This window comes from Salvelinus alpinus, chromosome 15 (genome assembly GCF_045679555.1).
Source record: "Salvelinus alpinus chromosome 15, SLU_Salpinus.1, whole genome shotgun sequence".
NCBI classification, from domain to species: Eukaryota; Metazoa; Chordata; class Actinopteri; order Salmoniformes; family Salmonidae; genus Salvelinus; species Salvelinus alpinus.
This window is the reverse complement of record NC_092100.1, coordinates 49,815,687-49,843,477: the sequence shown is the minus strand read 5'-3', so window position 1 is coordinate 49,843,477 and position 27,791 is coordinate 49,815,687. Positions and strand designations below refer to the sequence as shown.

Below are 27,791 nucleotides of genomic sequence, written 5' to 3'. Positions count from 1 at the left end.
AAATGGTCCATACACACAAAAAGCTTATTTCACTCAAATGTTGTGCATACATTTGTTTACATCCCTGTTAGTGAGCATTTCTCCTTTGCCGAGTTAATCCATCCACCTGACAGGTGTGGCATATCAAGAAGCTGATTAAACATCATAATCATTACACAGCTGCACCTTGTGCCCAGGACAATAAAAAGTGCAGTTTTGTCCCACAACACAATGCCACAGATGTCTTATGTTTGGAGGGAGTGTGCAATTGGCATGCTGACTGCAAGAATGTCCACCAGAGCTGTTGCCAGAGAATTGAATGTTAATTTATCTACCATAAACTGCCTCCAACGTCCTTTGAGAATTTGGCAGTACGTCCAACTGGTCTCACAACCACAGACCACGTGTAACCATGCCAGTCCAGGACCTCCACATGCAGCTTCTTCACCTGCGGGAGTCTGAGACCAGCCCCCTGGACTGCTGATGAAACTGAAGAGTATCTCCGTCTGTAATAAAGCCATTTTGTGGTGGGAAACTGGGAAACTAATTCTGATTGGCTGGGTCTGGTTCCCCAGTGGGTGGGCCTATGCCCCCCCAGGCCAATCCATGGCTGCACCCCTGCACAGTCATGTGAAATCCATAGATTAGGGCCTAATATATTTAAATTGAATGATTTCCTTATATGAACTTTAACTCAAATTGTTTAATTGTTGCATTTATATTTTTGTTCAGTATAGATAGCCTACTACATGAAGCTGTGCAGTAGCCAATGCGCATGTTTGGGGAATTTTTCTCAATTCAACTAATGCAGTCATTAGTTTTATTTAGGGTTCCTTATCCATATTCAGTTATAACATTGCATTACCCTCAATTTGGCCTTCTCTGCCAACAACAAGACAAGTAAAGGAAATTGACAACTTTTTCTTTTCTTTTTTACATAATGCAATAACGTTTTAGTCATCATTAACCTATTATTGCAAATGCAATGATACTGTAGATCATCTGAGCCTCTTAACACATCTAATGTTACATGTAAGCAGACTCCTCTTGAATTCCCTGGGCATTGAAGGCTTCAGTGAACTGACAACACCCCCCAAACGACAGATGGTGCAATGCTAACGGGTTGGAGTGTTGTAAAGTGCAATGCTAACGGGTTGGAGTGTTGTAAAGTGCAATGCTAACGGGTTGGAGTGTTGTAAAGTGCAATGCTAACGGGTTGGAGTGTTGTAAAGTGCAATGCTAACGGGTTGGAGTGTTGTAAAGTGCAATGCTAACGGGTTGGAGTGTTGTAAAGTGCAATGATGTGAGAGCAGTTTGATACAGATTATTGTATTTTGAGAATATATTTTATACACCCAAATCGGTAATATATCTGACAGGTATAAAAAATAAATGCTGCTCTATAATACAAAGGAAACAATGTCTTTAGCGAAGGAAATAAAACAAAAATGAACAGAATGAAATTAAGAACTATTCTCTCACACAGAACGAACCAAGGCAACATTTGTACTTCCATAGTCATGGTGAAAGTATGAGGGTGACCTTTTCTATTGAACACGGATCAGAGCAACATATACAAAGACGATAGACACCACTCAAAACACTACCATACTTTATAGGAATTTATGATTGTTTTTCATGTAATTTCTTAACAGCTAGAAACATTATTTTACATAGACTAAATAAAATATTTATATACATAATAATTGTAAGACAAACCAAGAGTGCCACAGATAATGTGAGTGAAACGGGTAAGAAAGAAAACAACAAAACAAGGCAAGGGGACCAAGATGAATGATAGACGTGTTGCAGTTAATTCAATGTGCATTACACCTAAAACCCTTCAAAACTTTCTCTTATCCTGTCTTCGTCTGGAACACTGGTTCACTATTGCTGTCTCACTGTATTACACATGTAGTTCATTACACATTTAACTCCACAAATGCTGGTAATACAAAATATATATATATTCTCTATATACACAGAACAGTGCATATTTGATCAGCTGTGTGTGTACACATTCACACGTACTGTACGAGTGTGTGCAGCTGCCTGGGTGTCTCTGAATCTGTTGACACTGTGTTGATGAGGATCAGAGCGCGATGTTGACTGCTTTTGCCAGTTTGTAACTTACTTCAAAACATATAGTTCATCACAGACCAGCATCAGAAAGGAATTTCACCGGAGAGATCATCAGTTCAGTTCGAAGAGGACAATATTGCTTTATCCCCCCTTTTCTTCTAACTTAGAGCCACTACGCCCTGAAACATTTGCTGCCAATGTTTAGTGGAAAGATTTGGGAACGTTTTGGGTAAGAGAAAGAAGAGCATCAGACTGACATTTTTTTTTTTTTTTTTACACAGAAAAATCTTCTAATACATAGGGATCCAAAAATAAAATCACTCATTTGTTTTTTTCCCATATAAAAACGGTCAACATGTTTTGTTCTTAGATTTCCTTACATAATACACTATTGGGAACTCAGCTCAGAGGTCAAAGATTAAGGATAGGAACATCAAAGAGGTCACAAAGGCCTTCGGTTTCGTCAAGGTTATAGATATAGTCGTGGTCACCCGGCGGGGGAGACAGACGGAGGAGTGGAGAGAACACTGGGAAAGAGAGACGGGTACAAAGAGATCAGGGAGGAGTGTATTTCTCAACTTGATATGTCAAGTATATCTCTACTGATCCACAAATCCAAATAAGCAGACCTGTAGGCATGGCAACTTACCTTCAGAAGACATCAACTCCTCCAACAGGTCTGCACTCATGATCTCTACTCCGAGAGACAGTGTGAGAGGGAGAGATATGGGGATGAGGGGTTAGAATTAAAATGGTGCAAAACATTTACTCTGGAAGCTATAATCTCAAGTAATTGCCTATACATTGATAACATTTGCCATAGCAAAATAACTCCCAATAGATTTCATAATTTGTGGAGGTGATCTTTACCTTTACTTGGGTCAAACATATCAGAAAGTTCTTTGGGGAAATCCAGCACTACAAACAGAAGACAAAAAACATTATAGTCCCTCACTCAATAACGCCAAAAAAGGATTGATAAAGAGTGTACACACTCCCTAAATAAACCTAGACTGATGTATATTTTGTAATTCTGTGGTGTCCCCCTTGTATGATTTTGTAGCAGGATAGAGAAGCATTATGCTCTTAGGGAAACAGCAGGTAACAGTTACGTTCTGAGGGGTCAGTCTTGATTGGTCCAAAGATTGCTGAAGATGAGGAAGAGAAGCCATCCAATGAGGCAGAGGACTGGAGAGGCTGGGTGTCCAACAGGGTTGTCGGTTGGGCAGTTGTGTTGGTAGTGGGTGTGGAAACACTCAGTGTGCTGGCGTTTTTGCTAGACACTGTAAAAGTAGGACAATGATATGAGAATTACATTTTGCTGCCCTTCCAATGCTCAGATAAAGACAAGCATACAGTAAGGCTGCCCTTTCTCAGACCAAGTCATACCTGCGGTGGTGACTGCCTGGTTGGTAGTAGCTGTGAAAGCAGGTGAGAGTGTGGCAGAACTGGGGTTGGAGGAGGGGGTCAGAGGCTGGTTGGGCTGGGAGGGGGCAGCAGGTGCTGGTTTTGGGTTAGCAGCAGCAGGCACTGGCAGGCTCTGGAGCATGTCCTCTGGTGGGGGGACGGGCAGTACCACTGGAGACGGGCTGGACGGGTCCTTGTTTACTAGAAGAACCTCAATGGGTCCTGCTGAGCTCTTGAGACGGATTTGATACTTCTTCTGTCCATTCAGTACCTGCCAACAGTCACTCAGAGTCAGACACATGGTAGAGGCACAGGGAACTCCAACTCAGATTCTGTAGAGCTGCTGCGTGTAGGCCTTTGTTTCACCCCAGTACTGACACTTGATTCATATAATCGTTGTGCAGACTGTGTTTAGTTGATTACTTTTAAAAAGTCTATTAGTGCTAGGCTGGAACAGAAGCCTGCACAACCAGTAGCTCAACAAAATCCAAGCTGGAGATCCATGGTCGGAGGACAGTGAGACAAAGGGGAGAGTCATTTTTGTATCCCTTTCATAAACAGACCAAAATCCCACAAATTGATCATGCCTGCTTTTTTTCACCTGCTTTTGGTATATCTGAAAGTAGTAGGGGGTAAAAAAAATATGGCAAAAGAAAAGCCACCTAAACAGTGCCTAAAATGAAACCCGCAAAATTCTGGTAGATTTTGGCATTGGCGGTTAAGATCACAATTTCACCCGCCACGTTGTTGGGTGTTCAGGGAGAGAAATTAACACCCGCCAAATACAGATAGATTGTGATTGGTGGGTAAGAATGTCTATTTCACCAGCCATGTTGGCGGGTGGTCAGAGATAATTTTTTCCCCATCCAAAGCACAAATGTAGATCGAATTGACAAGAAAGGCTACTGAAGTGTGACTTTGTCCTTATGTTCTTGGCCAGTTACATCATTTTGTTCGCAAGCTAGGTTGTTTTTCCAATGTTTGAGTTTGCTGCAAAGGTCTGCTGCTAGGGAAGAGACCTCGCAGTCAGAGATTTACCCAGTTATGACAGTAACAGCCCGTCCCTTAAAGGGGAAGCAAAACATTTTTGTCTCACCTAATAACTCAAATATTAAAGGGAACATTCTGCTTGATTAAGCATGAATTACTCCAAAAACCTTATGAACTTTTAGTAACTTCTTATCATTAACCCTATCAGTCCCGAGACTATGCTTGGGCGGGCATTTGGAAAAAGCCATGGTATGGTTTTTCAATACCAATACCTTCAAAACAATTTCTTTTAAGTAAAAAAAAATATATAAAATAAGTAGTTATATGCACTTTTCCTTCAGAAAAGCATGCCTCACAACTTCGTTCATTTACAGAATTTCTCTCGTTCACCTTCGCTTGTAAATGTCCATATTCACCGAAAATGACATTCGGTAGCTACTAGCTATGCTTGTATAACTTTGAGCTGAATTTGCCTCTCTTTGCAATTAGTTTATGTTCGTTTTCGCTCGTTAGCAAACAGCATCTGTGGTTTTGCTATTAGTTTGTACTAATTTAATTAACATTCTGGCAATAGAGGCCCAATGGGCTTTCTTATATTTGTTAGCACCACCCTTGTGTGCTATGCCGGTAATACAGGAAATCCTGGTATGAGATAAGGATGGTATGACTATGAAAATCTGGAATCCTCCCGAATCTACCCAGACTTTCATTTATCTGCATTTATCTCCATTATATTTAGCCTCACAATGAACTGTTTAATCATTTAATTTTCAGGACAACCAGGGCTACAAGTATAACACACAACAATTGGACATAAACTATTGCATTCATGAGTTATATTGCAAAAAAGAAAAAAACAAAGCAAAATCCTGATAAAAATGAATTTATATGAATGCTGTAAGTACAGAAGTTTGCTCACTGGGAAATTAATATCCAACTAGTCAGTGACAACTGTGTGGAATTGAGTTTGTGACAGCAACTATGAGCTTATTACAGTGTTATAGACACTTTGTCCTGGGATTTCCTACTTCTATGTCGAGGGAACCCCTTACCTTCTAACAACTTGTGTGGTTTGTGAGCGTTATAGAGCAAACATGTGCGTTATCGTGAGATTCTGAGCTTTTCATAGATGGTTTGTAGCTCAAACCATTTGGACTCAGATGCTTTTGTATAAAAGACCCGGCCCCTTCGGGATTCTCCCTTGTCTCACAAACACCGCTCTAGCTCAGCCCCTGTTAAATGAAACAGACTAATGGCTGATATCTATAGATGTAAAAGAAATAGACCAATCCAAAATGGTACAACCAAACTCAAAAACACACAACTTCTACGGAGTTAGAAGTCCAAAACGCGCCGGCATTACAGTGGGACCTATTGGTATAACACACACACACAGTGCATTCGGGAAAGTATTCAGACCCCTCGACTTTTCCACATTTTGATACGTTACAGCCTTATTCTAAAATGGATTACATTTATTTTTTCCCTGGTCAATCTACACACAATACCCCATTAAGACAATGCAAAAACAGGTTTAGAAATGTTTGCTAATTTAGTACAAATAAAAAACTTAAGTACGACATTTACATAAGTATTCAGACCCTTTACTCAGTACTTTGTTGATGCACCTTTAGCAGTGATTACAGCCTCGAGTCTTGTTGGGTATGACGCTACAAGCTTGGCACACCTGTATTTGGGAAGTCTCTCCCATTTCTCTCTGCAGATCCTCTCAAGCTCTGTCAGGTTGGATTGGGAGCGTCGCTGCACAGCTATTTTCAGGTCTCTCCAGAGACGTTCGATGGGGTTCAAGTCTGGCTCTGGCTGGGCCACTCAAAGACATTTAGAGACTTGTCCCGAAGCCATTCTTGCGTTGTCTTGTGTGCTTTGGGTTGTTGTCCTGTTGGAAGGTGAACCTTCGCCCCAGTCTGAGGTCCTGAGTGCTCTTGAGCAGGTTTTCATCAAGGATCCCTCTGTACGTAGCTCCATTCAGCTTTCCCACGATCCGGACTAGTCTCTCAGTCCCTGCCGCTGAAAAACATTCAGGCCAAATAGTTCAATCTTGGTTTCATCGGACAATCTTGTTTCTCATGGTCTGAGAGTCCTTTAGGTGCATTTGGCAAACTCCAAGCGGGCTGTCATGTGCCTTTTACTGAGGAGTGGATTCCATCTGGCCACTCTACCATAAATGCCTGATTGGTGGAGTGCTGCAGAGATGGTTGTCCTTCTGAAAAGGTATGTAAACTCAGCAAAAAAAAAAGTCCTCTCACTGTCAACTGCGTTTATTTTCAGTGTATTTTATGTGTAAATATTTGTATGAACATAACAAGATTCAACAATTGAAACATAAACTGAACAAGTTCCACAGACAAGTGCCTAACAGAAATGTAATAATGTGTCCCTGAACAAAGGGGGGGGGGGGTCAAAATCAAAAGTAACAGTCAATATCTGGTGTGGCCACCAGCTGCGCTAAGTACGGCAGTGAATCTCTTCCTCGTGGACTGCACCAGATTTACCAGTTCTTGCTGTGTGATGTTACCCCACTCTTCCACCAAGGCACCTGCAAATTCTCTGACATTTCTGGGGGGGAATGGCCCTAGCCCTCACCCTCCGATCCAACAGGTCCCAGACGTGCTCAATGGGATTGAGATCCAGGCTCGTCGTTGGCCATGGCAGAACACTGACATTCCTGTCTTGCAGGAAATCACACACAGAACGAGCAGTATGGCTGGTGGCATTGTCATGCTGGAGGGTCATATCAGGATGAGCCTGCAGGCCTAATGCCTAAGGCACGTTCACACAGATGAGCAGGGACCCTGGGCATCTTTCTTTGTGTTTTTCAGAGTCAGTAGTAAGGCCTCTTTAGTGTCCTAAGTTTTCATAACTGTGACCTTAATTGCCTACCGTCTGTAAGCTGTTAGTGTCTTAACGACCGTTCCACAGGTGCATGTTCATTAATTGTTTATGGTTCAATGAACAAGCACGGGAAACAGTGTTTAAACCCTTTACAATGAAGATCTGTGATGATACTTTGAATTTTACGAATTATCTTTGAAAGACAGGGTCCTGAAAAAGGGACATTTCTTTTTTGCTGAGTTTGTGTGTAATTAATGAACATACACACACAATACCAGTCAAAGGTTTGGACACACCTACTCATTCAAAGGTTTTCTTTATTTTTTACTATTTTCAACATTATTAGACATCAAAACTATGAAATAACACATGGAATCATGTAGTAACCAAAAATGTATTAAACAAATATATTTGAGATCATAATTATATTTGAATAACAAATAATATTTTAGATTCTTCAAAGTAGCCACCCTTTGCCTTGATGACAGCTTTGCACTTTACTATTGTAAAGTGGCTGTTCCACTGGATGTCATAAGGTGAATGCACCAATTTGTAAGTCGCTCTGGATAAGAGCGTCTGCTAAATGACTTAAATGTAAATGTAAAATGACAGCTTTGCACACTTGGCATTCTCTCAACCAGCTTCACCTGGAATGCTTTTCCAACAGTCTTGAAGGAGTTCCCACATATGCTGAGCACTTGTTGGCTGCTTTTCCTTCACGCTGCGGTCCAACTCATCCCAAACCATCTCAATTGGGTTGAGGTCGGGTGATTGTGGAGGCCAGGTCATCTAATGCAGCACTCCATCACTCTCTTTCTTGGTCAAATAGCCCTTACACAGCCTGGAGGTGTGTTTTGGGTCATTGTCCTGTTGAAAAAAAAATGACAGTCCCACTAAGCCCAAACCAGATGGGATTGGGTATCGCTGCAGAATAACACAGCAAAGACACAGCGGTTGGAATCAAAAATCAAAAATTTGGACTCATCAGTCCAAAGGACAGATTTCCCCCGGTCTTATGTCCATTGCTCGTGTTTCTTGGCCCAAGCAAGTCTCTTCTTATTATTGGTGTCCTTTAGTAGTGGTTTCTTTGCAGCAATTCAACCATGAAGGCCTGATTCACACAGTCTCCTCTGAACAGTTGATGTTGAGATGTGTCTGTTACTTGAACTCTGTGAAACATTTATTTGGACTACAATTTGAGGCTGGTAACTTTAAATAAACTGATCCTCAGCAGCAGAGGTAACTCCGGGTCTTCCTTTCCTGTGGCGGTCCTCATGAGAGCCAGTTTCATCATAGCGTTTGATGGTTTTTGCGAATGCACTTGAAGAAACATTCAAAGTTCTTATCATTTTCCAGATTGACTGACCTTCATGTCTTAAAGTAATGATGGACTGTCATTTCTCTTTACTTATTTGAGCTGTTCGTGCCATAATATGGACTTGGTCTTTTACCAAATAGGGCTATCTTCTGTATACTACCCCTACCTTGTCACAACACAACTGACACAAGAGGAAATACATTTATTAGAATAAGAATTTGAAATGAATTACATCCATGCTTTGATACACGGATCAAAGCAGCTTTCATACATTTTAGCAAAATCTATTTCTAAAGTGTCATCCCTACCTTGTCAATACACAACTGATTGGCTCAAACGCATTAAGGAAAGAAATTCCACAAATTAACTTAAGGCACACCTGTTAATTGAAATGCATTCCAGGTGACTACCTCATAAAGCTAGTTGAGAGAATGCCACGAGTGTGCAAAGCTGTCAAGGCAAAGAGTGGCTACTTTTGATTCCATACGTGTGATTTCATAGTTTGTCTTCACTATTATTCTACAATGTAGAAAATAGTAAAAATAAAGAAAAACCCTTGATTGAGCAGGTGTACAAACTTTTCACTGGTACTGTACATACACAAAAAAGTATGTGGGCACCCCTTCAAATTAGTAGATTCAGCTATTTCAGCCACACCGTTGCTAACAGTTGTATAAAAATCGACACACAGCAATGAAATCTCCAGTAGAATGGCCTACCTGAAGAACTCAGTGGCTTTAAACATGGTACCGTCATAGGATGCCACCTTTCCAACAAGTCGGTTCGTCAAATTTCTGCCCTGCTAGAGCTGCACCGGTTAACTGTAAGTGCTGTTATTGTGAAGTGGAAATGTCTAGGAGCGACAACGACTCACCCGCGAAGTCGTAGGCCACACAAGCTCACAGAATGGGACCGCTGAAGTGCGTAGCCCGTAAAAATTGTCTGTCTTCGTTTGCAACACTCACTACCGAGTTCCAAACTGCCTCTGGAAGCAACGTCAGCACAAGAACTGTTCGTCGGGAGCTTCATGAAATGGTTTTCCATGGCCGAGCAGCCGCACGCAAGCCTACGATCATGCGCAACGGCGAGCGTCGGATGGAGATGTGTAAAGCTCGCCACCATTGGGCTCTGGGGCAGTGGAAACGCATTCTCAGGAATTAAGAATCACACTTCACCATCTGGCAGTCCGACGGACGAATCTGGGTTTGGCGGATGCCAAGAGAATGCTACCTGCACGAATGCATAGTGCCAACTGTAAAGTTTGGTAGAAAAGGAATAATGGTCTGGGGCAGTTTATGGTTTGGGCTAGGCCCCTTTGTTCCAGTGAAGGGAAATCTTAATCCTGCAGCATACAATGACTTTCTAGACGATTCTGTGCTTCCAACTTTGTGGCAACAGTTTGGAAGGTCCTTTCCTGTTTCAGCATGACAATGCCCCTGCGGACAAAGCGAGGTCCATACAGAAATGGTTTGTTGAGATCGGTGTGGAAGAACTTGGCTGGCCTGCACAGAGCCCTGACCTCAACCCCATCAAAAACCTTTGGGATGAATTGGAATGCCGACTGCGAGCCAGACCTAATCACTCGACCTCACTAATGCTCATGGCTAAATAGAAGCAAGTCCCCGCAGAAATGTTCCAACATCTAGTGAAAAGCATTCCCAGAAGAGTGGAGGCTGTTATAGCAGCAACGGGGGGGACCAACTCCATATGAATGCCCATGATTTTGGAATGAGATTGATGAACAGGTGTCCACATACTTTTGGTCATGTATTGTACTTTCATTGTGCTCCTAGATGTATTGTATGCTTCCACATTTCTATTTAGTAGCTATATCTATACACAGTGTACAAAACATTAGGAACACTTTCCCAATATTGAGTTGCACCCCCTTTTGCCCTCAGAACAGCCTCAATTTGTTGGGGCACAGACTAGAATGTGTCGAAAGCATTCGACAGGGATGCTGGCCCATGTTGACGCCAATGCTTCCCACAGTTGTGTCAAGTTGGCTGGATGTCCTTTGGATGGTGGACCATTCAGTTAAAAAATATATTTTTTAACACTTTCTCTCCTCTCCTTCACGCCTGACGGCATGTGCTACCTTAGAAATAAAATGAATAGAATGGGCGTCCTCATTCAAATCAACAGTGGCATAATGGTTGGTCTGGTGGCCATTGCAATTGTACCAATAGCAACATTTTCTTTCGTAGGATAGCCGAAGGGAAAGTCATTAATAGTCATGAGTTACATTGGGTGATTGGTTGAGCCGTCTTGGGTGTGTGCGTCACACCGATCTGCTGCAAAGCCATCTGTAGCTTGCTCGCCGGCATGAACAGTAAGTACCGAATGACTTGTGAAACCTAGCTTCAGCTTAATTATTTGAGAAATAAATGAAAGCCTCAACAGCTAGCTACCAATTTATTTACGTTTCACTGTCCGATCATTCATAAAACAAGTCCACTAATTGTTATTTTTTACATTTCCAAACTGTCTTTTGCTTGATAAAAAATAAATAGGTCATCCACAATTAGTTGGCTAGTAGTGTCTACTCCCTGGCCAGTGAGCTAGCTAGATTTCAGTCATTTATACATCCTCCTAAATGGGGAGGCCAGTAGTAGGGATGGGCAATATATCAAATTAATTAGATTAATTAGAATGTACGTTTTAGAGCGATATTCCAAATGCCTGTATTGCAAGTACATTTTTTATTTCTTGTTTTTATGAGCGTTTATGTCCGTTCATGTCTTTTTGGTCTGTCCCCTTTTGCTCCTTCTGTGCTGTATGCACCTTCTCATTTGCACACAAACAAAGCCCCTGCCACTCACAACAACAAAGATGAGAGAACTTCTTCTCTGACAAGCGGTTTCAACTCGCTATTTGCATTTCAGGTTTGGTCGGTCATATGGACACCGAATCACACAGATATTTTTTTTTGTGTAATGGAGAAGTTAACCTTTCTAAAGATACCATTTTGTATGCCCCAAGTTGCACACAGAGCAGACACTACTAAAATGGGCGTATCAATGAACCTTGATTCTGGTATAAGAAAATTAACTCAGTTTGTTGCATTGCGGTACCACAAGCAGCATTTTAGACAAAGACTGTTATACTACATTTACATTTAAGTCATTTAGCAGACGCTCTTATCCAGAGCGACTTACAAATTGGTGCATTCACCTTATGATATCCAGTGGAACAACCACTTTACAATAGTGCATCTAACTCTTTTAAGGGGGGGGGGGGGGGTTAGAAGGATTACTTTATCCTATCCTAGGTATTCCTTAAAGAGGTGGGGTTTCAGGTGTCTCCGGAAGGTGGTGATTTGACTCCGCTGACCTGGCGTCGTGAGGGAGTTTGTTCCACCAACTAGTGGTCTAGTCTGTTTTGTAAACATTTTTGCAATTATAACTGATAATTTTAACACAGGTTAAACTATTTTAATAAAATTATTAGTGGGTTTTATCGTTGTGGAATGCTTATACTGTATTAAGCCATTGTATCATTCCACTAGCCCTAAATTCATTTGATTATTGTTGTTTGAAATAAAGTGTAGTTGGCATTTTATTCTACAACAAAGGTTATTTAGAGAAAACATTTTAGAATTTTTTGGGGTTATATATTGTGAATCGCCTATAACTTTGAGAGAAAAATCAAGATTTTTAGGTATCACAGAGCCCTAGTCAGTAGATAAACTAACTACACTGAACAAAAATATTAACACAACATTGATTTTACTGAGTCACAGTTCAAATAAGGAAATCAGTCAATTTAAATAAATTAGGCCCTAATCTATGGATTTCACGACTGAGAATACAGATGCATCTATTGGTCACAGATACCTTTAAAAAAAAAAGTAGGGGTGTGGAACAGAAAACCTGCCCGTATCTGGTGTGACCACCATTTGCCTCATGCAGCGCGACATGTCCTTCACAGAGTTGATCAGGCTGTTGATTGTGGCCAGTGGAATGTTGTCCCACTCTTCTTCAATAGCTGTGCAAAGTTGCTGGATATTTGTATATATTATGGATCCACATTACTCTTCCTGGGGTCCAGCAAAAACGAAGGCAGTAATATACATTATAATTAATTTTTTAAACATTAAGTGCGTGCCCTCCGGCACTACAACACACAGTCCAGGTGTATGTGTGTGTATACTGTGTATGTTATGTGTGTTTGAATAAGTGTGTGTGTGTGTGTGTGTGAGAGAGAGACTTCACAGTCCTCGCTGTTCCATTAGGTGTATTTTAATTTTATTTTTTAAATATGATTTTACTGCTTACGTGAGTTACTTGATGTGGACTAGAGTTCCATGTACTGTGCGCCTCCCATAGTCTGTTCTGGACTGTGAAGAGACCTGTTTGCTTGTCTTGTGAGGTATGCATGTGTGTCCGAGCTGTGTGCTAGTAGTTTAACAGACAGCTCATGCATTCAACATGTCAATACTTCTTACAAAAACAAGTAATGATGACATCAATCTCTCCTCCACTTTGAGCCATGAGAGATTGACGTGCATATTATTCATGTTAGCTCTACAAGTACATTTAAGGGCCAGCCGTGCAGCCCTGTTCTGGGCCAGTTGTAATTTTCCCAAGTTCCTCTTTGCGGGACATGAACACATGACTAGGCAGTAGTCCAGGTGCAAAACTAGGGCCTGTGGGATCTGCCTTGTTGATATTGTTGTTAAAAAGGCAGAGTAGCGGTTTATTATGGACAGACCTCACCCAATCGTAGCTACTGTTGCATCAATAGATTTTGATCATAAAAGTTTACAATCCAGGGTTACTCGAAGCAATTTAGTCACCTAAATTTCCACATCATTCATTACAAGATTTAGTTGAGGATTAAGGTTTAGTGAATAATTTGTCCCAAATGCAATGCTTTTAGTTTTTGAAATATTTAGGACTAACTTATTTCTTGTCACCCATTCTGAAAAACTGACTGCAGCTCTTTAAGTGTTGCAGTGCTTTCACTTGCTGTAGTAGCTGACGTGTATAGTGTTGAGTCATCTGCATACATAGACACACAGGCTTTACTCAGAGCCAGTGTCAGGTCATTAGTAAAAGATTGAAAAAAGTAAGGGGCCAAGACAGATGCCCAGGGGAATGCCTGATTCTTCCTGGATTATGTTTGAGAAGCTACCATTAAAGAAAACCCTCTGTGTTCTGTTAGACAGGTAAAGTTTGATCCACGACACATTTTTCAGCAGCATACTGTGATCGACAACGTCAAAAGCCGCACTGAAGTCTAACAAAACAGATCTCACAATCAATTTCTCTCAGCCAATTAGTCATTTGTGTAAGTGCCGTGCATGTTGAATGCCCTTCCCTATTTATTTACTGTAAAATAGCATTGTATCTTGTCAAACACAAAAAGTTTACTCTGGGCAGCTATTTCAGCCAGAAAAAGAGTGCTTTACTATTCTTGGGTAGCAGAATTACTTTTGATTCCCTCCAGGCCCGACGGCACACACTTTGTAAACTTATATTGAAGAAATGGCAAATAGGAGTGGCAATATCGTCCACTATCACTCAGTAATTTTCCATCTAAATTGTCAGACCCAGGTGGCTTGTAATTGTTGATCGACTGATTATGTCACCTCTTCCAAACTCCCTTTACAGAATACAAAAATGACAGTGCTTGTCTTTCATAATTTTGCCAGTTATACTCTTGATGTGTTTGCCAATGAAAAAACATGTATTAAAGTAGTTGGCAATATCAGTGGGTTTTGTGATGAATGAGCCATCTAATTCAATGAATGATGGAACCGAGTTTGCCCTTCTTCCCAAATTTTTATTAAGGTGCTCCAAAGCTTTTTAATCATTCTTTATATACAGTTGAAGTTGGTAGTTTACATACACTTAGGTTGTAGTCATTAAAAATCGTTTTTCAACCACTCCACAAATTTCTTGTTAACAAACTATAGTTTTGGCTAGTTGGTTAGGACATCTACTTTGTGCATGACACAAGTAGTTTTTCCAACAATTGTTTACAGACAGATTATTTCACTGTATCACAATTCCAGTGGGTCAGAAGTTTACATACACTAAGTTGACTGTGCCTTTAATCAGTCAACTTATCATGGCTTTAGAAGCTTCTGGTAGGCTAATTGACATCATTTGAGTCAATTGGAGGTGTACCTGTGCATGTATTTCAAGGCCTACCTTCAAACTCAGTGCCTCTTTGCTTGACATCATGGGAAAATCAAAAGAAGACCTCAAAAACAAATTGTAGACCAAAACAAGTCTGGTTCATCCTTCGGAGCAATTTCCAAATGCCTGAAGGTACCACGTTAATCTGTACAAACAATAGTACGCAAGTATAAACACCATGGGACCACGCAGTCGTCATACCGCTCAGGAAGGAGACGCGTTCTGTCTCCGAGAGATGAGCGTACTTTTGTGCGAAAAGTGCAAATCAATCCCAGAACAGCAGCAAGGGACCTGTGAAGATGCTGGAGGAAACAGGTATAACAGTATCTATATCCACAGTAAAACGAGTCCTATATCGACATAACCTGAAAGGCCTCAGCAAGGAAGAAGCCACTGCTCCAAATCCGCCATAAAAAAAGCTAGACTACGGTTTGCAACTGCACATGGGGACAAAGATCGTACTTTTTAGATACCTAGGCCAGAGGACATTTGAGGCAGGTGAACCTGTAGCCATATCACTTCCACAGTATTTGACATGAGATCCTCTAAGCTTTACTTGAATGTAGCTCTAAACATAGACAGCAACACCACCAGTGTGTTGGTATTTCTGTGTTTTCTGTAGATGTTATAACCATGTATTGCTACCACTATAATCAAAAAGGTATTATCCAAGTGAGTTTCAGAGATAGTCAGTACATGAATGTCATCTGTTACTAGCAATCCTTGAGCGTTTTACTTTCGGTTTTGTTCCAACAGCTTCAAAAACTATATTTTTTGTTACTGAAAATATATTTCACAGCGTAAACGGAAATTGAGCAAACAGTGTAGAATTTTTACAACCAGGAAATGACAGAGCAAATTGGCAGGTAGGTAATACTGCAAAACCCAATCATACCACTATTAGCGCCAGATATTATGGACATTTTCTGAAATTACAATGCAAAAAAAATCCTATGTGTAGCAGCTTTAAGAGCCCATGTTACCGCAGAAACGGACTCAACCGCACGAATGTCCGGCCATCCCATCTTCAGTCAACTTTTCATTCCGCCACCAACCCCAATTTTTTTTTTATTGTTGGGACAATTCGTTTATTTTCTTGACGTCTACAGTCAGTTAACAGTCGGTTACACCTCCCTAATTTGAAATAAAAACAGCCCTATGGTCTTACAACACCCCCCATTTGCCAGTTACCCAGTGATATGCATAAAAAGGGAAAATTAGCACACAAAAGTGGTAAACAAGGGGCTGTTTGAAAGGTGATCATAAACATTGCCTTTTTTTTGTATAGGTAATATACCACATCTGTCTGAAATTGGTATTATAGTGCAAACACTTACCGACTCCGGTATGGGCACCTCCAACTGTGTGCCTGTGGGAGCGCGGATTGCTAGGAGGGTGTCACCTGTGGAGACCAAACAGAGATGGGGTGAGTGGGAAGAAAATAAAACAAAGGAGGAAGCAGAATAAAAAGGGGGGAAAAACTGACAGAAACACAAGTATGAGAGAATTGTACCTTTGAATGCACTGCAGAGGTCTTCGTGTTTTACATAAGCCATAGTGTGTTTGTGTTAAGGGAAAGAGTTTGCTAGGTTTCTTACATTAAATACACAAACTCCTCGCTGATTTACCACATTTTTACAAATAGCCCCCACAAGTACTTATTTAGTGGTGTCTTCGCTAATGACATCAGTTATCACTGTTCTATTGCATGTATTAGAGATACCAAACAGAGAAACTTTGATCCTTGTATAATTATGAAGCGAAATAAACTAAATTAATAATATCCCCAGCCTAAGCTTTCCTTTATAAGATGTATGCCGGACACTGAATTATTTCTAGAACTTCATCTATTTTATACATCTCTGGCAGACAAACACACCCCCTTTTAATGCCTTGGAGTTAAATATAGAGAAAATCCTTGGTTCTTTACAGTACTTTCAGATCTCATTATGATGAGAAATCAGGCCTGGGCCAAGGCTTGAAAAAAAACTCACTCAGTAGCTGATTGGTAGCATTTCCGGCAATTGAGAAATAGATGCACTTCCTCAATTAAGAAAAGCTAAATTAAGCTACTTCCTAAGTTCTCTCAGAATCTGCTGGTGATCCGTCAATTTTGGAAAACAGGTCATGCACTCGAGCGTGGAAATTCTTCTCCTTCCCTGCCTAAGCAAGTTGTCAGACTGCCATCATTACTGAGAAAAATGAGACAACTGATGCTTTTAAATCAGCATTTTATCTCGACAGGCTTTTTATTTGAAAGAAATTGTGGTTAAATTGACCCTTGTCAGTCAGTAAACTGTGCTTCCCTCTCCCAGCCTCCAGTTGGCTCTTTGGAAGATCAATCAACTTCTAGTGAATATATTTTTTTAACCTTCTACTTGGGATGTGCTAGATGCTTTGCTTAAGATTGATTCAAAAAAATCCACTGGTTTGCTGATTTGCTTGAGCCTTTCTTGCTGCAGATTTCTGCTCCCGATTGCAGAATCAGTAGCTAGGTGTCAATCCACTTGCATAAAAAGGTTGGATGGAAACTGGTTAGTGACATTTTTAATCTAACCATTATCTCGGTGCTATCCCTAGGGTTTGGAAGGCGGCCCATGTGCTCCCTCTCCACAAAGGTGGTTACCTCTCCAATCTACAGTGCATTCGTAAAGTATTCAGACCCCTTGACTTTTCCACAGTTATGTTACAGCCATATTTTAAAAAATTATAAATTTTTGTTTTTAAAGTCCTCAATCTAAGCACAATACGTGTTTTTGAAAATTTATTTAAAAAATTACATAGGTATTCAGACCCTTTACTTACTTCTTTGTTGAACCACCTTTGGCAGCAATTACAGCGTAGTCTTCTTGGGTATGACGCTATAAGCTTGGCACACCTGCATTTGGGGAGTTCCTCCCATTCTTTTCGGCAGATCCCCTCAAGCTCGGTCAGGTTGGATGGGGAGCGTTGCTGCACATCTATTTTTCAGGTCTCTCCAGAGATGTTCGATGAGGTTCAAGTCCGGGCCCTAGCTAGGCCACTGAAGGACATTCAGAGACTTGTCCCGAAGCCACTCCTGCGTTGTCTTGTCTGTGTGCTTAGGGACGTTGTCCTGTCGAAAAAGTGAACCTTCGCCCCAGTCTGAGGTCCTGAGCGCTCTGGAGCAGGTTTTCATCAAGGATCTCTGTACTTTGCTCCATTCATCTTTGCCTTGATCCTGACTCGTCTCCAGGTCCCTGGTGCTGAAAAACATCCCCACAACATGATGCTGCCACCACCATGCTTCACCGTAGGGATGGTGCCAGGTTTCCTCCAGACGTGACGCTTGGCATTCAGGCCAAAGAGTTCAATCTTGGTTTCATCAGACCAGAGAATTTTGTTTCTCATGGTCTGAGAGTCCTTTGGACAAACTCCAAGAGGGCTTTCACGTGCCTTTTTACTAAGGAGTGGCTTTCGTCTGGCCACTACCATAAAGACATGACTGGTGGAGTGCTGCAAAGATGTTGTCCTTCTGGAAGGTTCTCCCATCTCCACAGAGGAACTCTGGAGCTCTGTCAAAATGAATCTTCAAAGTGCACATCAGAATTGGGTAAAAAGGACCGCACATCGTTGCATCCTGGACTTGCATGTTCTGTTAATATGAATTACCATAATTTAAATGTGATTTCTGTCATTCTGAGCACTGTGGGTGGACACCCTAATCAGGTTACGCAGCCAATGTCTGGTAAATTCAAATGTTGACGGTCAAATGTCCAGCGCCACATTTTCCTAATGGAAACCCTGCTTCCGCCGTAAGCTTACTTCATTGTTAACTTATAGACGTACGAAATACCAGACCCGATCTCAGGGATGGCCAACTCTGGAGATCCCTTTGAGCTCCACTTAGTTGTGCAAATAAACTAAAAGCAGATTTGCCTCTTACTTGTGGAATAGGCTCTCTAAAATTGGATGAATTGGTGCCTCTAGGACAATTCAAAAGGCTGATTGAGGACCTTTTTACTGAAGAATGTGTGTGTTTTCCATAATTGTGTTTTGCTTTAAGTGTATTGATGCGAATATTGATGCCTTTTTTATGTGTATTGATGTGTATGCAGGGCTCATCTGAGAAAGAGAATCTCAGCATGACTCCCTGTTGAAATAAAGGTTTGATGATGAAATGATGAATTAAGAGCTAAGCATTGAGCAAAAAATCTGATCACTACCACAAAGCAGTGGTCACCAACCTTTTGAGTCAAGATCCCTTTGAGTCAAAATTCAAGCTGATATCTATCGCTCAGACTTTAAAAAATTATGGACTTAAACAGCCTATGCAACATTAACCAATTAAAAACAGTACTGTAGCAATGAGGTTTGTGCAATAGATACTGGATATTGGCTATGACTGAATTCCCCTGCCAATGTTGTTCTTCTCAGACCATTTTGAAATTATATATATTTTTTAATGTATATGATCACACTGATAATCGATAATTTACTTGTGAGGCACAGCTAAGTGAGCATAATAATTAGCTTCTTTTTTTTGTTACTGGACTGATGGCCCGCATCTGATGGTCAGTCAAGAGGAGGGAGCAGCGGTGAGGCTGCCTCTCACCAGACTCACCGTCCCTCTGACGAGAAAAGGGGAGTCTTCCAGCTCATGCTTAAAACTCAAGTCGCACTGCATTATTTCTGCCTCAAGCACCAATTCATATTGTTACTCCAAAGACCAGACAAAGTTAAACATTCCTTGATATAAAAAAAAAAGATACATGGGCCCCCTTGAGTGGCGCAGAGGTCTAAGGCACTGCATCGCTAGCTGTGTCTATACAGATCCTGGTTCGATTCCAGGCTGTGTCGCAGCTGGCCGCGACCGGGAGACCCATGAGGCGGCGCACAATTGGCCCAGCGTCGTCCGGGTTAGGGGAGTGTTTGGCCGGGGGGGCTTTAACTTGTCTCATCGCGCTCTAGCGACCCCTTCTGGCGCGCCTGCAGGCTGACTTCAGGTCATCAGTTGAACAGCGTTTCCACCGACACATTGGTGCGGCTGGTTTCCGGGTTAAGCAAGTGGGTGTTAAGAAGCGCGGTTTGGCGGGTTATGTTTCGGAGGACTCATGACTAAACATTCGCCTCTCCCGAGCCCATTGGGGAGTTGGAGCAATGAGACAAGATCATAATATCACAATTGGGGGAAATATCAAAACAAATGTCCAGTTGTTTTTAATAAATATTATATATATAGACCCCAGAAACCTGCTCCTTTTACTCTCTGTTCCGGACATCCTAGACGACCAATTCTCATAGCTTTTAGCTGTACCCATATCCTACTCCTCCTCTGTTCCTCTGGTGATGTAGAGGTGAATCCAGGCCCGGCAGTGCCTAGCTCCACTCCTATTCCCCAGGCGCTCTCTTTTGATGACTTCTGTAACCGTAATAGGCTTGGTTTCATGCATGTTAACATTAGAAGCCTCCTCCCTAGGTTTGTTTTATTCACTGCTTTAGCACACTGCCAACCCGGATGTCCTAGACGTGTCTGAATCCTGGCTTAGGAAGACCACCAAAAACTCTGAAATCTCCATCCCTAACTACAACATTTTCAGACAAGATAGAACGGCCAAAGTGGGCGGTGTTGCAATCTACTGCAGAGATAGCCTGCAGAGTTCTGTCCTACTATCCAGGTCTGTACCCAAACAATTTGAACTTCTACTTTTAAAATCCACCTCTCTAAAAACAAGTCTCTCACCGTTGCGCCTGCTATAGACCACCCTCTGCCCCCAGCTGTGCCCTGGACACCATATGTGAACTGATTGCCCCCCATCTATCTTCAGAGCTCGTGCTGCTAGGTGACCTAAACTGGTACATGCTTAACACCCCAGTCATCCTACAATCTAAGCTTGATGCCCTCAATCTCACACAAATTATCAATGAACCTACCAGGTACCACCCCAAAGCCGTAAACACGGGCACCCTCATAGATATCATCCTAACCAACTTGCCCTCTAAATACACCTCTGCTGTTTTCAACCAAGATCTCAGCGATCACTGCCTCATTGCATGCATCCGTAATGGGTCAGCGGTCAAACGACCTCCACTCATCACTGTCAAACGCTCCCTGAAACACTTCAGCGAGCAGGCCTTTCTAATCGACCTGGCCCGGGTATCCGGGAAGGATATTGACCTCATCCCGTCAGTAGAGGATGCCTGGTTATTTTTTTTTAAATGCCTTCCTCACCATCTTAAATAAGCATGCCCCATTCAAGAAATTTAGAACCAGGAACAGATATAGCGCTTGGTTCTCTCCAGACCTGACTACCCTTAACCAACACAAAAACATCCTGTGGCGTTCTGCATTAGCAACGAACAGACCCCGTGATATGCAACTTTTCAGGGAATTTAGAAACCAATATACACAGGCAGTTAGAAAAGCCAAGGCTAGCTTTTTCAAGCAGAAATGTGCTTCTTGCAACACAAACTCAAAAAAGTTCTGGGACACCGTAAAGTCCATGGAGAATAAGAACACCTCCTCCAGCTGCCCACTGCACTGAGGATAGGAAACTCTGTCACAACAGATAAATCCACTATAATTGAGAATTTCAATAAGCATTTTTCTACGGCTGGCCATGCTTTCCACCTGGCTACCCCTACCCCGGTCAACAGCACTGCACCCCCCACAGCAACTCGCCCAAGCCTTCCCCAATTCTCCTTCTCCCAAATCTAGTCAGCTGATGTTCTGAAAGAGCTGCAAAATCTGGACCTATACAAATCAGCCGGGCTAGACAATCTGGACCCTTTCTTTCTAAAATTATCTGCCGAAATTGTTGCAACCCCTATTACTAGCCTGTTCAACCTCTCTTTCGTGTCATCTGAGATTCCCAAAGATTGGAAAGCAGCTGCGGTCATCCCTCTCTTCAAGGGGGGGGGAGACACTCTTGACCCAAACTGCTACAGACCTATATCTATCCTACCCTGCCTTTCTAAGGTCTTCGAAAGCCAAGTCAACAAACAGATTACCGACCATTTCGAATCCCACCGCACCTTCTCCGCTATGCAATCTGGTTTCAGAGCTGGTCATGGGTGCACCTAAGCCACCCTCAAGGTCCTAAACGATATCTTAACCGCCATCGATAAGAAACAATACTGTGCAGCCGTATGTGCAACCGTATTGATTGACCTGGCCAAGGCTTTCGACGCTGTCAATCACCACATCCTCATCGCCAGACTCGATAGCCTTGGTTTCTCAAATGATTGCCTCGCCTGGTTCACCAACTACTTCTCTGATAGAGTTCAGTGTGTCAAATTGGAGGGCCTGTTGTCCGGGCCTCTGGCAGTCTCTATGGGGGTGCCACAGGGTTCAATTCTTGGGCCGACTCTCTTCTCTGTATACATCAATGATGTCGCTCTTGCTGCTGGTGAGTCTCTGATCCACCTCTACGCAGACGACCACATTCTGTATACTTCTGGCCCTTCTTTGGACACTGTTAACAACCGTCCAGACGAGCTTCAATGCCATACAACTCTCCTTCCGTGGCCTCCAACTGCTCTTAAATACAAGTAAAACTAAATGCATGCTCTTATCTCCCTCACTAGCTTTAAGCACCAGCTGTCAGAGCAGCTCACAGATTACTGCACCTGTACATAGCCCATCTATAATTTAACCCAAACAATTACCTCTTCCCCTACTGTATTTATTTATTTATTTAGCTCCTTTGCACCCCATTATTTCTATTTTGCACATTATTCCACTGTAAATCCACCATTCCAGTGTTTTACTTGCTATATTGTATTTACTTGGCCACCATGGCCTTTTTTTTGCCTTTACCTCCCTTATCTCACCTCATTTGCTCACATTGTATATAGACTTATTTTTCTACTGTATTATTGACTGTATGTTTGTTTTACTCCATGTGTAACTCTGTGTTGTTGTATGTGTCGAACGGCTTTGCTTTATCTTGGCCAGGTCGCAATTGTAAATGAGAACTTGTTCTCAACTTGCCTACCTGGTTAAATAAATAAAAAATAAAAAATATATATATTTTTTACATTTTATTTATGATATCTTCAAGGGGAGAGGGTGCCACCCAAGATTTTCAAACAGAGCTCGTAATGCCATGTTCTTATGTATATATATTTTTTTAAGATTCAAAAAGACACAACCCGCTAATAACAACAATAATAACAACACAAGCTTATCGGAACACTTTGCTATACTCATTCATTGCCGCTGCAGTGCTGGATGTAGCGTGTGGAAGTAGGAAGAATGTGCATTTCATGGCTTATAAAAAGGTGTTAAGAAAGTGTTGACATTTCTGAATAACAATTTAAACAAAAACAGCAGCTCTTTGCTGTATTATTTGAGTCTCTCTCTAGTCATGGTTTTAAGAGTTTTGAAATCTCACAGTATCAACATTGCTGTCCTTTCGAGGCTTCTTTTTACAGTCTATGGCTCGAGGAAACTGTGCAGACATGGTGATCTGAGCTAACTGATTGGCCAGCGGTAGGCCTATAGGTACACTTCACTTGCTCTCTGGCCGGAGTTCTACCTTCAGATACATGAAATGGTTTAAAATGGGAACACTTTGCCTTGCCAGTACTAGGGCTGCTGAATCAAGTGCTACCACCAACATCGCACAAAAAAAACAATAGGAACACAAGGTTTTATCGGTTTTTACAGAAATGTTTGGTAATCGACTAGGAATGCCTTGGAGATAGACTGGTTGGTGACCACTGATCTAAAGCATTTTAAGGTGCAGTGTTAACTTCTTTGGGACTGGGGGGCAATATTGAGTAGCGTGGATGAATAAGGTGCCCAGAGTAAACTGCCCGCTACTCAGGCCCAGTTGCTAATATATGCATATTATTAGTAGATTTGGATAGAAAACACTCTGAAGTTTTTAAAACTGTTTGAATGATGTCTGTGAGTATAACAGAACTCATATGGCAGGCAAAAACCAGAGAAAAAAATCCAACCAGGAAGTGGGAAATCTGAGGTTTGTAGTTTTTCAAGTCATTGCCTATCGAATATACAGTGTCTATGGGGTCAAATTGCACTTCCTAAGGCTTCCACTAGATGTCAACAGTCTTTAGAACCTTGTTTGATGCTTCTACTGTGAAGGAGGGGGGAATGAGAGCTGAATGAGTCAGAGGCCTGCCAGAGTGGCATGAGCTGGTCACGCACGTGAGAGCGACCTGTGTTCCATTGCATTTCTACAGACAAAGGAATTCTCCGGTTGGAACATTATTGAAGATTTATGATAAAAACATCCTAAAGATTGATTCTATACTTCGTTTGACATGTTTCTACGAACTGTAATATGACTTTTCGTCTGAAATTTCGCCTGGACCTGCCCTCGCGTCGTGAGTTTGGATTGTGTACTAAACACGCGAACAAAAAGGAGGTATTTGGACATAAATGGACTTTATCGAACAAATCAAACATCAAACAGGATTCCTGGGAGTGCATTCTGATGAAGATCAAAGGTAAGTTAATATTTATAATGCCATTTCTGACTTTGTTGACTGCACAACATGGTGGATATCTGTATGGCTCGTTTTGTTGTTTGAGCGCTGTACTCAGATTATTGCATGGTGTGCTTTTTCGGTAAAGCTTTTTTGAAATCTGACACAGCGGTTGCATTAAGGAGAAGTTTATCTAAAGTTCCATGCATAACACTTGTATTTTCATCAACATTTATGAGTATTTCTGTAAATTGATGTGGCTCTCTGCAAAATCACCGGATGTTTTGGAAGCAAAACATTACTGAACGTAACGCACCAATGTAAACTGCGATTTTTGGATATAAATATGAACTTTATCGAACAAAACATACATGCATTGTGTAACATGAAGTCCTATGAGTGTCATCTGATGAAGATCATCAAAGGTTAGTGATTAATTTTATCTCTATTTCTGCTTTTTGTGACTCCTCTCTTTGGCTAGAAAAATGGCTGTGTTTTTCTGTGACTAGGTGCTGACCTAACATAATCATTTGGTGTGCTTTCGTCGTAAAGCCTTTTTGAAATTTGAGACTTTGGCTGGATTCACAACAAGTGTAGCTTTAATTTGGTGTATTGCATGCGTGATTTCATGAAAGTAAATTTTTTTATAGTAACTTATTTGAATTTGGCACTCTGCATTTTCACTGGATGTTGGCCATGTGGGATGCTTGCATCACACATATCCCAGAGAGGTTAACCCATTTACTAAGCTTTGTGACAACTAGATAGAGGGATTGTAGTAAAGGATATGGGCTATTCTGTGAGTCGTCTGTAACGTTCTTGATGCTCTGCTGGACCCAGACCCTCTGCTGATCCAACTCGTGTTCCCTTTTGTCCAGATCATCCAGCTCTGCCTTCAGATCAATGAGCTTATCGGCTATCTCCCGTGTGTTACAGCCAGGACCAACACCCCTGGGGACAGGAAACACAGGTATCACAAAGAGATAACACACACAAAGACAACAGTCAAGGACTAGGCAGGAACGCAGACAACTCCTTATCTTAGGTTACTTACATAACAGACAGCTTAAACACACTGATATCTTCAAGGGGAGAGGGTGCCACCCAAGATTTACTAACAGAGCTCGTAATGCCATGTTCTTCTGCATGTCCTTGACTTACTTCCACTGAATACTGTTCTTGGACTTCTTCTCAATCAATCCGATGCCTTCGAGCACATTGGTAATGTCGTAGATGCGGCGCTTCTGTCTTACAGCTAAGGTGTCTGCTGCCTGTGGGAGAGAAAGAGCAGTCAATGTTATTCATACATCAGTGTATAGAGCAATTTGGGGGTCCATTGACCAATTCCACAGTGAGAAACAAATGGCTTTATACATAGTAGATTCTATAACTATCAAGGGAGCTTCACTATTCTTGAGCTGCAAAGTCACAAATAGTGGAGTGTCCTTTCATGCTTGTGTTCAACAAGCACTTACAGAAATAAACATATGGCTAGTGCTGATAACTATGATGGGTCATACTCATTGCTGCTAGGGATGACATCTATTCCGTTGTGGTCGGTCACACCCAGCCTAAACTAAACAACACAACACCTCCAGGGACCTACCCTAGATAAAGAGCACAGTGTTGTCAGCATAATTGAACCTAAATTAATGGTGACTTGCGGTTTGATTTCTCTTCAACAAAAGTCTGTGTGTGTGTGTTACTGAGTGTGAAACCGGATCGTGGTTTCAGAACCCAAGTAACAGGTTGCTGGCTGACCAAATCCAGTTCATAACAATGTGCAGCCTTGCTTACTTAATTGAGTCTGCAGGGGGCAGAATAGAACAAGTAAGCTGGCTAGCCAACTTTTACATGTGTGTTGTGAACAGAAGCAGCGTGAGCAACAATAGTGGAATGGTAGTTCGCCTTCAAAATAAAAGTCCCCAATTGAAACGGATAAAAAGTGTGGATTCATGCCACAATTGGACTCGATAATGCAACAAAAAAAAATGGTTGGAACGCTATATAAAAATGGAACAATAGACAATTTGTAAAATGTATGTTGAAATCACACTGGCTTTATTAGATTCCAGATTGCATTGAGGGGGGCGGCAGGTAGCCTAATGGTTGGAGCGTTGGGCCAGTAACAAAGGTTGCTGGATCGAATCCCCGAGCTGACAAGGTAAAAAATCTGTTGTTCTGCCCCTGAAAAGAGCAGTTAACCCACTGTTCCCCGGTAGGCCGTCAATGTAAATAAGAATATATTCTTAACTGACTTGCCTAGTTAAATAAAGGTCCAATTTAAAAAGATGAAAAAATATTGCATTGTACAGCCATACCCATGGATCTTGGGTCCTTGACACCCACAGATTCCAATTCTAAAAAGAGTGTCACACAAATATTAGTGTCGTAGCTCTTATCGTGGGACTTTAACTGTGGGAAATCAACTTACTATTTAGACTATTGTGCGTATTGGACATTCATATTGCAATGTACAGCCTATGGATCTTGGGTCCATGAAATGGGGTATCAGCCTACCTTATATGGTTCATGGACCCAAGATACATAGGTAAGGCTATACATTGCAATATGAATGTTCAAAACACATAGGTTGACTGCTGAGCTTAATATTGCTCATGTTGCAGTGGTTTCAGAGTCCTGTACCATTTAATGGACCCAAGATCAATATGTAAGGCTGTACATTGCAATATGAATGTCCAATACACACAATAGACTGAATTGTGAGGTGATTTCTCACAGTTAAAGTCCCACAATAAGAGCTACGACGTGGATGCCACTAAGTGGGCTGACACCAAATTTCATGAACCTAAGAGCCATAGGTAAGGCTGTACATTGCAATATAAGTATGTCCCAATGCAATTCTGAAGTCTAATGCATCCAGTGTGATAAAAAAAAAAAAAGTATTTATAACTTATGGCCTTTAGTTGAATTTATATCACAGTACAGCATTCCAACTTTGTTTAGTATTATCTAGTTCAATTGTGGCATGACTCCACTATTTGTATCCGTTTGCATCAGTTTCGATTGGGACTTTTATTTTGAGGCGAACTGCATTATTGTTGCTGACGCTACTGTTGTTCACAACACACACGTCCAACTTTTCGTAAGTTCAGAAGAAGGGCTAGGTAGCTAAAACAAGCTTTGAACTATTCAATGACCTCGTTAGACATAAATAGAATAAACACTTGACACAACGTATCACTGGTGAGCTGGCAACTAGCAATGATAGCCACACAAGGTAAATTGACATCCGCGTGTCAACAACAAAGAGTGAAGCATGCTTACTGCTTTCAGATCTAGAACTCCATCCTTGGCCTCTTGTAGCAAAGTTACAAATTTTGTTGTAAGCAATCCTAGACTCTTCTCGTGTCGACTTGGGGTTTGAGGTTGAAGCGAATCTCCCATAGCTCCAAGTTCGGTTCTTCCCGACTCCAGTTCCATCTGATTACGAAGTCTTGTTCAGATCCGTAGCTAGCTGCCTCCCCGTTTAGTCCCGAACTCACTTGCTAGCCAACGTTAGCTAGCTTCAGCAGGAAGCCTCTATCACACGCCGTGCTTTGTTTGACTATATAAAGTGGTAGGAGGAGAATCCAATATAG

At 41.6% G+C, this 27,791-nt stretch overlaps 1 protein-coding gene across 1 annotated transcript; it reads right to left on the bottom strand.

Annotated features, from left to right (window-relative positions):
* Positions 1-1,574: 1,574 nt before the first annotated feature.
* On the bottom strand, positions 1,575-27,785 carry LOC139540252 (transcription factor E2F4-like). Its single transcript, XM_071343931.1, has 10 exons — positions 27,478-27,785; positions 25,351-25,460; positions 24,979-25,140; positions 16,289-16,332; positions 16,113-16,177; positions 3,451-3,739; positions 3,174-3,344; positions 2,932-2,979; positions 2,711-2,755; positions 1,575-2,588 (listed from the first exon to the last, which is right to left on the bottom strand). The coding sequence occupies exons 1-10, from the start codon at positions 27,631-27,633 to the stop codon at positions 2,473-2,475; spliced, it is 1,206 nt and encodes a 401-aa protein (XP_071200032.1). The 5' UTR covers positions 27,634-27,785; the 3' UTR covers positions 1,575-2,472.
* Between the last annotated feature and the right edge of the window lie 6 nt (positions 27,786-27,791).